At 36.4% G+C, this 15,273-nt stretch overlaps 1 protein-coding gene across 1 annotated transcript; it reads right to left on the bottom strand.

The window, feature by feature from the left end:
- Positions 1–3,955: 3,955 nt before the first annotated feature.
- On the bottom strand, positions 3,956–9,133 carry LOC114463521 (tubulin beta chain-like). The gene is made up of 4 exons (XM_028447127.1): positions 9,042–9,133; positions 8,354–8,462; positions 6,396–6,506; positions 3,956–5,230 (listed from the first exon to the last, which is right to left on the bottom strand). Exons 1-4 carry the CDS (start codon positions 9,096–9,098, stop codon positions 4,083–4,085), a joined length of 1,425 nt encoding a protein of 474 aa, XP_028302928.1. The 5' UTR covers positions 9,099–9,133; the 3' UTR covers positions 3,956–4,082.
- Positions 9,134–15,273: the final 6,140 nt, after the last annotated feature.

Genomic DNA, 15,273 nt, shown 5'->3' with positions numbered 1-15,273 from the left:
TAAATGATTGAGATCTTGTGAGTTTTTGTACGCACGTGATTTAAATGTATTTGTCCACCATCAGCCGTCAGTAAGTATGTATTGTATAATATAAAAGCACATTTTAAGGCGATTTTGGCGTTAAACATTTATTTTGTTATTGTTGCTCTAACCTTGCTGTGACCTTGGCTACCCTGAAAGGCGCCTCTATGTTATAAATTATGAACATGTTTTAAAAAAAACTTCAAAAGTTGATATTCTTTTGAATTTTTAATTAACAAATTAGGAAGTTTTCTGTAGGTAAAGTCATAAAGATGTTCTATTTCTGAAACATTCAATTTAAATATTAAAAAGTCAACAGCCCTGGGGCTTTGCCAACTAGACTTTATCACCTTTCATAAAATGAATCATTCTGAAACCAACTAAAGCTGGAATTTAATGAAAAGGCTATAGGTTATAACAGATTTTCTACTGACTGTCATTGAATGTTGATTTTATCAACAGAATCTTATGAAATGTGCAATTGGCTTTTAATTTTTGTTGGCAAGCCTTACATTGTTAAACTAAGGCTGATTAACTCTGCCACCCAGAAAAAGCATTATTGGATTTTACATTTTCCACTTCTGTGTAGAGCAGACATGGGTAACTGGCTGCACCGGGGCCACATGTGGCCCTCGGTCCAATTTTATGCGGCCAACAAAGTAAACATTGAAAAGATACAAAGAATTATAACATTGCAGGAAAATACAGCGAAAATGCTCCAAACACACAAAACTCCTACAAAAAATTTACAAAATGACAACAGTAATACACAAAATTACTCCAAATAACACTAAACAATGACAAATATACACAAAATGACAGCAACAAAAAAACATATTAAAAAAAAGACAATACAAACAAAAAATGACTCTGCAAACCCACAGTACTAGCAAACAACAGATGTACACAAAACTTACTCCAAAAAACGCAAAATGACAACATAAATACGCAATACGACTCCAAAAAACATACATTTTAGAGGAAAAATACACAAAAGGAAAACATAAAGGCACAAAATGCAATCATAACAACCAAGACAACAACAAACATACACAGAATGACAAAAAAACACCAAATTACAATAAAAACTCTGTTCTTTCATGTGTCAATGCTCAGAATAGTCATTATTCTAAATGCTGACATGAATGTTGATAATGTGGCCCTTCTTTCAAACAAACACATTTTTGTGGCCCCCGCTGTGATAGAAGTTGCCCACCTGTGGTTTAGAGGTTGCATGTGTTGGATGTTTTGGGGAATACAGTTCATTCCAACTTTTCTTTCAGCGAGCCACAAAATTAAATAGGACGGCTTGTCTGACTTCTGGAGTTGGCTCGCTGACAACTAGGTGACCTGTCAGGGATTAACACACATACATTTGTGTTAAACCTCAACACAGTGTGTTGAGAAGATGAATATTTGCTGTGGCCATTTGATCAAAGGCCTAAAGCAGAAATGGGCCACTTCTATAACAGCGAGGGCCAAATGTGTTTGTTTGATCAAAGGGTCACATTATCAACATTCATGTTGGGGTTTAGAATATTGAGCAATCTCACCATTAACCCAGGAAAGAACAAAGAGGTTTTATAGTAATTTTGTCTGTTTTTTTGGAGTATTTTATGTGTATTTCTGTTGTTGTTTTGCTTGTTTGTTAATACTGTGTGTTGTGTTTTTCTTGTCTTTTTGTGTACTTTTATTGCCATTATCTGTACTTTTGTATATTCTTTTGAGTCATTTTGTGTATTTTAGTTGTTGTTTTGTATAATTTGGTGTCATTTTGTGTATTACTCTTGTCGTTTTGTTCATTTTTGGAGTATTTTCTGTGTGTTTCTTGTCTTTTACTGTATTTTTCTTGCAATGATGTAATTCTTTGTATTTTTCAATGCATTCTTGCTTTTCTTTCGTGTATTTTTTTATCATTTTGTGCGTTTACTTTGGGGCCGCATAAAATTAGACGGAGGGCCGCATGTGCCCCCCGGGCCACCAGGTGCCTATGACTGGCCTCAAGTAATGTCGGAGAGACTTGTGAGGTAATTGGTTGGAAGAACATCAAATTAACCTTCTTTGCAAAAGCTGGTGGTTGTTATGGCGTAAAAATGTTGACCTTGGTTACCTAGTAGCCCTTAGCACTCGTAGACCTAACCTATATCCATAGACGGTGCTTCTTTGTCTGAACAGTATTACTCAGGTCAATTTGCCCCAGGAGTCTTGTGACATTGCCCCGTCATCTCCTTATCTCAGAGCACAGACACTTTGGCCCAGCCGTGTGTAATCTCTTTACCCCAGAGTCATCTGACAGGGAGGAAACTCTGTGTGACAGCCATGAACAGTGTTATATGTGTGTTCTGTCATGACAGTTTGGTTTATTCAAATATATATATATATATATATATATATATTTTTTTTTTTTTTTTTTTGATGTCTTTGAAATGAATAATTATTGTAATTATTCACACATTTTTACACTTTGTTGTTGTTCTTTTTTTGTGGTTGTTATGTACACTAGTTTTAATCGCTACTCCTCTGTTATTCATGAATGGATCGGGCTGAAATGTGGTAGGTATAATCTATGGATGTATACGCATCGACTGTCGGAGCCCCATTTTTGATTTGGGCCCTCAAAAGAAAAAAAAATGATTTGCGAGTCAAATATTACAACAATTGGTGGTACCAAATCATTGACACATACCAATATATGAATGGAGCCCATTACTCCGTATGTGCCACAGGGGCCCCATTGTTCAAATGACTACTCCTTCGTTAATGCTTGTTGAATCGGGCTGTAATTTGACATGGATATTCTATGAGCGGATGTCAAGAGCCTCTCTGAGACCTTTTTTTACTCGGTGGAACCGAGTCCTTTGGCTGAATTCTCGGGAACGTGTTACATGCTATTCGGCGCTGAGACGTTACGCGGGACCAGCCGTTGTTCATCCGAACTTATTCACCATGTCTGCATATGTCGCTGAAGGTTAACACTATAAGAAGTGCTATTAAGTGCTATATGAACACCACTGCTATTGTTATTCATTTATATTTTGCCTTGCCAATGTTCGCTCTGTTGTCAGACAAAGTTCTACTTTAAAAGTTTTGCAGTCACATTTTATATTAGATCGTATCATATTTAGTTTACAATCAATGGAACACACACACACATTCAATTTAATTTATGTATAATAGAAAATAAATATGTAAAAGCACCAATACATTTAACATATTCAGTTATAGATCAAAACAAAAAAGTCAAAGCTGACAAAACAAAAGCATATTTAAACAATATTGTTACACACCAACAGATTATAATAGCTTTATTTGACAAACTACATATTATTGGTCCTCCGAGACAAACATACCATTGTTAATTAATTAAAGAATATAGATAATATTCTTGACTATACAAATGAAGTGCTTAATTAATTAATTAGCTCACCTGTCGTAAAAGCACGAAGTTCAGAATTCAAAATGTAAATAAGCATAACATTCAACACTCAAAAGTAATTATTTCTATTGCTAATAAATGATAACTTAATTCAGAATTATTCAAGACATTTACCAGTACTGTTGATTTAAATCCTTAAAATGAAAAATATATACTTTAAATAATTGTCTTATAATTATAATTTTAGTCAAAGAGCCACCACAAACATGTCCATTAACCATTATGGTGACATCAAATAATGATTTTGGAAAGTATTGAGTTTGGTAACATCAAGCAGCTGCACTGTAAAGAATAATAAGTTGACTTTACTTTTTGTTTTTTAAGTGCAAACTCATTAAAAAAAAAAAAAAAAAAAAAGAATTATTACAATTTTATCAATTGTGAATGTATTTTTTCATGCTTATATTTCCTCTTTTTTGCTATTTTTTACTTAACTAAGTTATGATTAAGTTAAGCAAATTTAACATAAATACTGTAAGTAGTAAGAGTCTTTAAATTTCATAAGTAATGTCAACTTATTATGTTTTCCAGTTCAAACGTTGTACATTAAATGAAACATCAAGAGTCACACATCTTTCCGCATCCTGTTCAGAAACCCTCGAACCGCAGCTCCAGCCACTGTCTTCTAATCATCTAAAGTTTCTTTGCTCGTTTCTGTCACAGTTTCTAAATGAACCTCCCTCAGAGACTGGACTGTGGTTGTTGTTTGTGAAACTGAGCCTTCCTCCTCCTCTTCCTCTTCTGCTCCCCAGTCAGACTCAACAGTGGCGTCTTGGTACTGCTGGTACTCTGACACCAGGTCGGCTACGTTGCTCTCTGCCTCGGTGAACTCCATCTCATCCATCCCCTCCCCGGTGTACCAGTGGAGGAACGCCTTACGTCTGAACATCAGGGAGAACTGCTCGCCCATTCTCCGGAAAATTTCCTGAATTGCGGTGTTGTTGCCTATGAACGTGGAGGCCATCCGGAGACCTCTCGGTGGGATGTCACACACGGCCACCTTGACGTTGTGAGGGATCCAGTCCACGAAGTAATCACTGTTCTTCTGCTGAATTAAGAGCATCTGTTCGTCCACCTCCTTGGTGGACATTCTGCCCCGGAAGACACCGGCCACAGTGAGATACCGGCCTCGTCTTGGGTCGCACGCTGTCATCATGTTGCGGGCGTCAAACATCTGTTGGGTGAGTTCTGGTACAGTGAGGGCTCTGTACTGTTGGCTGCCACGTGCTGTCAGAGGTGCAAACCCTGGCATGAAGAAGTGGAGGCGAGGAAAAGGCACCATGTTGACCGCCAGCTTCCTTAAGTCTGCATTGAGCTGCCCAGGGAATCGCAGGGAGGTTGTGACCCCACTCATGGTCATTGACACCAAATGGTTGAGGTCTCCGTAGGTTGGTGTGGTCAGTTTTAGTGTTCTGAAACAGATGTCGTAGAGGGCCTCGTTGTCAATGCAAAAGGTCTCATCTGTGTTCTCCAGAAGCTGGTGGATTGAGAGGATGGCGTTGTAGGGCTCCACCACGGTGTCAGAAACTTTGGGCGATGGCATGATGCTGAAGCTGTTCATGATGCGGTCAGGGTACTCCTCTTTGATCTTGTTGATGATGAGGGTTCCCATCCCAGAGCCAGTGCCGCCGCCCAGCGAGTGAACCATCTGGAAGCCCTGAAGGCAATCGCAGCTCTCACTCTCGGTCCTCACCCTGTCTATCACCTGCTCCACCAGTTCGGCCCCCTCCGTGTAGTGGCCTTTCGCCCAGTTATTCCCAGCACCTGAGTTCCCTGTGACACCACAAAAAGGATTTTTTTAATTAGGAAAATAAATGCAGAGGTAGTAAATTGCCACGTAGGACTGAACCCATAATCTCAAGGTTGTCGTGGGTTGGGCTTGGGAATTGTGATTTATTTTTTTTGCCATTTAATGAGATACGTTTATTACCTCTGCCAAGGAAGTCATATTATCACTGGTTTTTATTTGTTTGACTGTTAGCAGGATTACATTAAAAAAATGCCAACATAGCTCAAAAGGTGTCATAATCTAGCAAAAGGTGTCATAATTTACTGAACAATACTTAATGACAGCCTTCATGACACCTTATTCATGCTAATGACAGGTGTCATGTCATAATAATGACAGCGTAATGTCAGCCTTATGTATAAAACTAAATAAAGTGTGTTTAAATATTTAGCGGATTCTGACAAATTTTTAACCAAAGACAGACACTACGCCATGAAAAATCCCATTAAATTATGGAGGAGATCTAGTGTGGATTAAAATACTGATTCTGGGTCAGTTTCAAAAATCTAAAAATCCCTATTGTTAATTGTAGGCGCAATTTCAAGAATACATATCCCAATTTGTATTTCACTGATCTTTATGAAGTTTGACTCTGTCATGTCAGGTTGGTTCCTCAAATTACCCCAAGTTTCCCAGGTTCCACATTTTGTTGTGACTTTTCAACAAAACTAAAAAAAAATTGGGGTGCCCATACATTTGGACCTACTGTATCATTATTAATGGGGACGGACATTTCTTACATGCTTTTAAAGTGTGAATGGCACATGGTATATTTATTTCTTTGACTTTGGGATACTTATGTAACAAGTGTTGAGGGGACTCTTCATTTTTCACCCTTTGTTCATTGATCTGTTTTAGTTGAAGGTGGTGGGGAAAGAGTCTCATACACTCTGGACACTTAAACACTGTTACGTCTGTATGGAATGGAAAGAAAGCTGTTTACAAAAGTCAGATTGATTTAGTGCTTGTCCTGTACATGTGTCCAAGTGTCCTGAACAACACATGAAACCTGAACCCTCTCAGCTGGTTGTTAAGTAAAGGCTTCAACACCAACAGTTAGCTCTGTAACAGATAGTCAATATAAATAAGAGTGTAAAAAGGTACTCTGGGATTCATGAATAATGTCTATTTAAAATCCCACAATCTTACCATGAATGAAGTTGTCTGGCCTAAAAAGAGCTCCGATGTGACTCCCTTTGACACTGTCCATGGTTCCAGGCTCCAGGTCCACAAGCAGAGCTCTGGGCACATACTTTGCTCCTGCCAAAGAGATGGAGACTTTATTATGATTATTGCTCATATTAGCTTGTTTTTTTAAAACTTGTTTACATTTTTCCAATAGAAAATTGCATTATATTACAAAAGTGAGGATTTCAGTGGCAACCCCATCACCCCCCCCACCGGCTTTGTCTCATGAGAACAGGTCGGACTCTGAAACAGTGGTCTGATATTACAAAGGACGAATCCCGTGACAACAGGTCTGACATTAAAAGAACAGTCTGACATGACCAAATCAGGACTATCAGTAACAACCACTTAGCTCCATCCACTTGGCCCCTTAGGAATAGAAAAAGACAGAGAAAAAAAATAAATGAGATGAAATCAAATAAGGTTAATAAAATGTAATGAATGAAGTAATAGTAATAATAAAGCTAAATTAAAGAGAAAATGAATGAATGCATAAATTAAATAGAACTGGGAGATTTTACATACTTTGAAAAAAAGAAGAAAAACTAACACAAGATAGCACCAACATTCAATGAGTCAATTGAAATCCATTACCTGCACAACCACATTCTTTATTATTCAATGCATATATAAGCTGGTATCTGAGAATGCAAGACAAATTCCAGAAAAGGCAACCAGGACAAAAAAAATCAAAAACAGATCCTATTGTATTCAAGGATTTCCAGGGGTTATGAAGACATTGCCTGCTTAACCCAACCTGCAAACATATAGGCTCTGGGTAGGATTCAGTTGAGTTTGTATGAGTTTGAGTATGAGTTTGTGTGTAACCACTGCAAAAAAAAAAAATGCAATAAAATTGGATACATAATCAGCCCTGTGTGAGGCATCAGTGTTTTCCCCAAATATGGATGAGAAGGTCTCAAAAAGGCATTTCCAAAAAACAAAATAAGGCATTCCCAGAACATGTGGTCAGTCGACTTGTAGCGGGAAAGTCTCTCCCTTGTGAAAAGAGGTGATTTCTCAAACATAGGAAGGTGCCAGACGAAAACAAAAAACCTCAGTTTGTATCAGTGTTTTTGTGAGTAATCCATTTTCTCATAATAATGACAACTCATCTATTAGTTAATCATCTGTATCTGTTTAATTCTGTACAGGGTTGTGGGCAGTGTTGGTAGTAACGAGATATTTTTGTAATATAATATATACCTCAGTAGTGTAACACATTACAAAAGTGAAAAGTAGTAATATATTACTAGTTGCAAATCAAGCAACTCAAGTTACATGCATATTTCATTTAAGTGCATATTTGCTTTGTTTTCTCACTGTTTGCAATTATTTGAGGAAAAAAAAGATGATCATTATAGTTAAATATAACTTATGGGGAACAAAAAAGAGCTTTCTGCTCCTGAAACAGCAGAAGTATTTGAAACAAAACTTAGACCGATGTTATTTGAACACTATCAGTGTGATATAATTAGTGTTCTGGGTCAAAAGTAACTCAAAGTAGTGTAACTCAGTTACATTTTAAAAAACAGCAATATTGTAATACAAATATATTACAATTTTATTCCAGTAACTGGTAAAATAAATATATTACAAGTTTAGAGTAACTTACCCAACACTGGTTGTGGGATATTATTACAACTCACATTATATAGAAGAATGCACCCTAAACAGTAATAGTGAAAGTAATAGTAATAGTACAGTATGAAGAAAACCATCCAAACGGCTATTCACGCTTATGGTAAATTCCAATAGCTCTGATTAACCTTATATGTATGTTTTTAGACGGTATGAAGAAAACCAGTAAGACCCACACATACATGTTCTAAGTGTCTCACTGGGCAATCATCTCACATCTAACAATTTCTCCACTTTTTTAAAAACAAACAACAAAATCATATTTGCTTTTTCATTACCGAAGGCTTCATTGAAGTAGACGTTGGCTCGCTCCAGTTGGACTGGGCTGTCTCCGTCATAGAGGCCCACAGCATTGATGCCATGCTCTTCGCTGATCACTTCCCAGAACTATAAAAGAATGGATTCACCACTGTCAGACCCTTTCTTTTTAAGAAGAACATTGTAATAAATGAGTATATTGTTGTTTATTGTGGTTTTGTCTGTAGGGATTTCAATCAAATTAATTAAAACAGCTTTTAACAACCCATGTAGTTTATTTGAACTGATTAATCTGCAGCCATTTGCTATGACTTACTAAATATCATCCGCTAAAAACTAAAAACTACATTAAAGTTATCACTATGTGGTTACCCTCTCGTTTTGTGTTAACCGTGATAAATATGTCCCACCCTTTAGGCTCTTATCTTTCCCCTAAAGACTTGCCAGGAAACACCCTGTGACGCTTCCAACAGTTAGTGGCATAATGCAAAAGAAAGTGTTTGTCTAAAGTCATTTAAAAAAATATACTATTTAAAAGTAAACATTTCAAACATGTCTATTAGTTTAATTCTCTATTTTAAAAAAAAAAAATAAAAACTGTGCATTTCTTTTTAGTTTTATTCTATTGGTCATGTTGATAAAAATAAAAAAAAAGAAGCAAGGATTAATAAGAGTTTTTTGTTGTTTTTCTTTTTTTTTAGTTTTTACCTTTGAGCCAATCTGGTTCCCACATTGTCCGATTTGCAGATGAACAATTTCCCGCATGATGATCAGGTTACAGTAAGAGGAGCAGTCAGAGGTCAGTAGGATTCCTCAAGCTGCCTCCCCTGTCTTTTATACATGACCAGAAATGATGTCACTGTTGACATCAGGAAGTCACTTGAGTCCCAAAATACACGACCACTAGCAGACCACCACAGCTCCACACAGGAAGCAAGTATAGACGACAAGTATACACATGGGAAATTAAGGTTTCTCGTATTTATTTTTTTCATATAGAACCATTTTCCTTCCTATTTCTTGCCTTTTATCATACTTTTTTTCCCCCATTTTTTCCTAATGTATATATATATATATAACAAAGCCATTCAAAAGCAATAAATCAACTCTATGATATTGTATGTGGGTGTTTTAAATTATTTTATTTTATTTTTTGCCTAAACAAACATTTTTGTCACTGATCATAAGTCGCATAGGAATAAAGTTCAAACAAAAAGCTACTCATACAGTAATACACAAACAACTGCACATTGAGAAATTATTTTCTATTTTCAAATAGTGTTGTTTTTGTATCTGCAAATGGAAGTGTGATATGTTATTATGTATAGTTGCATTTTTCACTGTATGTTTTATTGTATATTTCCCTGTAATTTATGTAATTTGTATTCTTTTTGGGTGACATTAGAACATTATGTCCAGGGTCTACAGATAAAAAAATAGCCTTCTGGCTAAATCTGGTACATTGTCTGTATTGATATAAATGTACACTATCCCTGTTAAATAAACTAACAAACAAAATTAAAAAAAAAAGATTTGTAAAGTGTGATGCTCAGGTTCAGATCTAAGTTGTTACATTAATGTGTGTTTATATATGTACCCTGTCCATGTAAAAACACAGTACATTAGACTAAGGTTTTGTAAGGGATGCTACCCTCTACAGGCATAATATAACCATGACATGATAGAATAAAACCATCTATACTTGGTCAGAGCATTTCTCTCAATCTCCCTGTTCAAATTAATAAAGTAATATTCAGTGATATTGAATAATGATTTGGACCGTACGGGGGAGCGAGCTTGCTGTTGGAAACCCTCCACCTTTCTTTAGGATCATCTTGGTGGGATCCTGGCTCACTTTGGTGGTAGTACTAGTTTATTTAGGTAGACTTTAGCCTTGGCTCAAGGACTAATTGGCCTTGTGCTATCATCCAGTTTTGTTGCTGGTGAAGGCTTGATGGTTTACTGTTTATGCTCGGTAGGCCTCCCTGGGGTTCAATTCAGCTTTATTTGTATAGCGCAATTTACAACAAAGTCATCTCAATGCGCTTATCAAAATATAAAATTCATAATAAGAAAGAAAAAACCTACAAGATCAACATGAACAAGTATTTAGCGACAGTGGGAAGAAACAACTCCCTTTTAACAGGAATAAATCTGCAGCAGAAACAGGTTCAGAGGTGGCAGCCATCTGCGTGGACTGGTTGGGGTTAGTGGACAGAAGGACCAACAGAACAGGATAGAGATAGAACATCAGAGTGTTCCAGACTAGTTGAGCTGTGAACCACAGATCAGGAACTGCCATCATCAGCTTCACGACACCTGAAACAGAGCAGAGAGAGAAGGGAGAGGAGAAGGCACTGAATGCAGAAAAACATGATACATTATTATCAAGTCAACCTGCCTTGGCCTTGGGCCTCACTCAGTGGCCTAGTCAGCACTTATAAAAGTGACAAATCTCTTTCCATTTATTGGTTAGCTAACAGCGACTCCAAGGTCTGTAAATGCGACTGTTCACAGACGAGCCTCTATGTCCGCTCTAGTGGTTAGGTTATGTTATGATTCAGTCCTGATTATGCGGACTGTAAATCATAACCAGCTACATCAGAAATGTAATCTGTTCCAGTTCAGTAACTTGGCTTGGTCAGAAATCAATCTACGATAATCTACGACATAACAAGAAAAAAAAAAGATTCAGTGAAAAAATACGATTTTTATTTTATATCTCTGAAAGACAATAAATTGAAAAAGTGTCCTATGAACACTGACACTATTTTAGTGCAACATTTCCGTAAATAAGTGTCAACATACCAATATAAATGAACAAGTATCTCCAATAGTGCTTTCTGTAAACAAAAAATAGGGTCTTTCTTACCAGTGACACCATTATAGTATAATATTCCAGTAAAAAAATATATTGGTTCCTTCAACAAACAGTCACAAAATTCCTGTGAAGACCTACCTGCACATTTTAGTGGAAAAGCAGAAAAAGGTTTTGAAAAAAAAAAAAAAAATAATAAAAATGAAAAAAAATAAATAAATATATATATATATATATATATTTAGCGTGAGCATATCGATTATCGATAGTGCGAAAAAATATTGTGATATATTGCCATATTGAGATATTGTCACACTTCTACTGTCCAGGGTGTACCCCTGCCCAAAGCCCATTGAGAGCTGGAGATAGGCAACAGCAGACCCCCGATACCCTGAAACAAGCGGGTCAGAAATATGACGGATTTCAATTTGTTGCAAAAAATGTAAGAGTGGCTTCTTACATCACGAACCACCAATGTTGGCCCCGCCCCTCCATTAAAAACCAGCACCTGTCAACTCAGCAATCTGTGGCGAGTAGGTTGGATTAGTGAATTGTGAGTAAAGAGTGTTGTTATAGTGAGTGTTGAGTAGATCGTATTAGAGATGAAGATCTTTGTCCAAACCCAATGAGACATGACAAACCAGGTAGGGTTCGGGTCGGGGATGATCTTTATTACTATCATTTTACACATGCCCTTGGGCACTGCATGGTAAATGAGCGGTTCTTGACAAAAGGCAAAAGAGATGATGTGTGTGTGTGTGTGTGTGTGCAGAGATTTGAAAAGTGTCAGGCTGTAGCGGGTTCTGGCTTTGAAATCAGTAATTTTCATTTGACCATGGCTCAGTGGTAGAGTGGGTCTTTCAATAACCAAAGGGTTGGGGGTTCAAATCCTGCTCTATTCAAGTCAATGTTGTTGTGTTCTTGCACAGGACAAGATATTTTACCCATGTGAAATGGGGCAATGTTTCTGTCAGTACACCCCAGGGCAGCTGTAGATTGTTCTTTGCAAATTTTGTAGAATAGACTGGGTGTGGACAGGAGCCCCGCCCATAATCAAGACATTTTTTGGAATCTTCCAGCCTAGACGCACAACAGCCAAAATCTCAGGGTTGACTTACTGTTTAAGGTTTGTTTCTTTGTGTTCTTATTATTCTCTCTCCGAGTTTAAAGGACTTTCATTAAAGGGATTTTTTTTTTTTTTTTTTTAAAGTTTCACCTGACTGCCTCCTTCTTATTCTGCATTTTGGGCCCTCCTCCACCACACTTACCCCATTGACAAAAATTGGCAAATCTAGCATAAATGTTTCACATTATTAGTTAGTAAAGCACATCTTTGAAGTAATAACACCTGGAGAAATATCCAACTAGTTTTTAAGGGTCAATCAAATCAGCGAGAGAACTTGTGAGCTATTGTTGTGATATTTACTGACATTGAAATCTGAATATAATGGGTTTCAGATTTAAAATCAATGGGAGAAAAGAGAATACAACCATAACACATTTCAAACCCAAACTCCATAGGTGGAAAACTCCTACTGGAAACCATTGCTCTGCCATTATATTCCATGTAATACAATACGACACACTGACGCTCATGACTGTCATCGGTGTCCTTGTTTACTCGAATCTTTTCCTCTATCGTCAACAAAGGTCCATGCACACCAGTGAAACTGGAAAATTACCAGCATAGCCTTTGGGCAAGAAAAAATGAATTCTCAAAGAAGAAAAAAACAAACCTCCCACACATTTGTAAGGGTTGTGTTGTTGGTTGATGGTAGATGGATCAAGTGTTTTATTTTAGCCTCAAGTTTGGAGCAAAAATGGAAGTCATTAGTTCTCTCTTCAGTTGGGTGTTCAGGTTCATTAGAAAGCCACAGCAGCATTTAGATGTCATGGATGAACTTTATGTGTTTTGCCCTGAGCACTTTCCTCTTACCTCTGCGTGTGTGTGTGCGATTTTAGACGTCAGAGCTAAAGGGCAATGGACCAATCAAAGCACCGTCACATGAGTTAGAGTGATGAGATATCTGGTTCTCATCCACAATAATGTTCACACTTAATATCAACTCAAATCTTGCTTTAACAACAAGCTCACAGCGTCGATTACGAGAAAACACATTTCTCATATTAGGAAAAACAAAACAAAAAAACAGGATTGCCACAGTCTCATCTCAGTCAAGTGTCTTGATGGTTTTTCTTTGGGCCTGTAATGTACTTAAAACAAGTCAAAGTAAGTGAGAAATCTTTATCAAGAAAAGAAGATTGTTTATGCTCGAAGAACGTTGAAGAAAATCATTGAAATGTTGACAGCCTGTGAATATTTAATTTGGAACAAACAGCTAATTTTAGATCATTTAATCCTATTTCATTTGTTTTCTAGACAAAATACAACATGTATATCAGGGAATGTAATGTGAAATAATCTACAAGAAGTCAAAATACATCAGAATATGACACTTTTTTTTTAACTCTCAGGCTCATATACAGTATAACTGGAAGCAGAATAAACTCTCTATGTGCTTTTAAGTGTAGATTTTAAAATGTAACTTCACTTTATTAACGTGTAGGAAATGTACGAAGGTGTTCTAAAATACAGTTTCAAGCCACTAATTTAAATTGGTTTCTTCTTTTGGCACTAATCTGCAAAATACTTCACATATTTCCAGCTTCTGGTTTTACAGGTATGTTTTTTTTTTTTTTTTTAGTTTATGGGAAGTACTATGAGTCCTATTAAAATATTTGATTGTGTAATAAAAATGGAGATGTTCCCCTTTTTTTTATGATTGAATGATAATGTAGTTCACATTCTGGCACTCTGTGTCACACATAGATAATATTTAAAGGAAGCTTGGTGATCTTTGTGCTTCAAAGAGGGCGCCTCTCCCCTTCTGTAGCTCTGCTGCTTGAACCTCCGGGCAATCATGTGATCCGACCTGCTTCAGTCTACAGCTATCAAGCTAGAAAAAGGCTGACACCGGAAGTAGTGTCACACCCCATTAAAACAAAAGACATCATACTTCTCGGAATTACAATGAATTGAAAACAATGAGTGAAATACAAATACTATACAATTAATTTATATAAACAACACGTTTTAAATGTATTGGTGTGAGAATGATTTTTTATAGTTTCCACTGCAATTTCTGTTAAATTATAACTTTTGAATATTAAGTTGTTGTTTTTTGGGTTTTTTTTTTTTTTGTGATAGTTATGTATTTTCTGTTAACACTAAATTAGAGAAAATGCAATAGTTTGTGTCCCTCTAATAGAGACACATTTTTCAAAACACATAAAAAGATCTTTTCACACATTTCCTGATATAAAAAAGCAGCAAGTGATGATGTGGTTTGCTCAAGAAGGTCCTGAATGCTCGGTTCATTTCCCAAAATGAGGTTTGCATGTTCTCCCTGTGCTTGTTTGTTTGTTTTTGGTTTTTTAAAAAAAATTTTTTATATACATAGATAGCCCTGCTTTCTCCTGCAATTTGTAAAAAAGGGTATATGAGCTTAACTGGGTACTCAAATTGTTAATTAGGATTGTCCAAAGAGGAATTAAATGTTTTTGTCTGTTCCAATGTCTCAGCACAGTGACTGACTGAAACTTTATGTTCTCACTTTAAAAGATAAAGTGAAAACATAAAAAGAAATGTCATTCATTGCATTTTTTCGGTCATATGAAAGTATAAAAAACGTCTTTCTGCAGCAGGGATCTTATTTACGTTGTAAATTTAAAAAAAAAAAAAAAAAAAAAACATATTTAGGAAGATTAAAATAAAATAACTGAAAAACACTGTAGATCTTTATGGAAAGGCAGTGCGGATAACAAAAGTGTTTGAAACCTTATTTTGGCAACTTACAGAGAGCCAGAAACTACTCTCCAAGGTGAGGCAGTCACTTTACGTTTTGTGTTCTTATTTTCTTGGCAAATGTAAAAAAATCATCAAATTTGATGAAAAAAATAAATCATTTACAAATGTCCACATTTAGTCTGACCCTTTTGTCACTGCTGTTGGGAAGCACTGATTTAGTTTTTTTTTTTTTTTTTTTTAAATCTTTTTTTATTGTGAAAGCGGCAACCGGATATGAGCGCCTTAGCACGGGCGCTTTGACCCCGACACTCCGT

The sequence above is a fragment of the Gouania willdenowi genome, chromosome 5 (genome assembly GCF_900634775.1).
Source record: "Gouania willdenowi chromosome 5, fGouWil2.1, whole genome shotgun sequence".
NCBI lineage: Eukaryota > Metazoa > Chordata > Actinopteri > Blenniiformes > Gobiesocidae > Gouania > Gouania willdenowi.
This window is presented reverse-complemented; position numbering and strand designations above follow the sequence as displayed.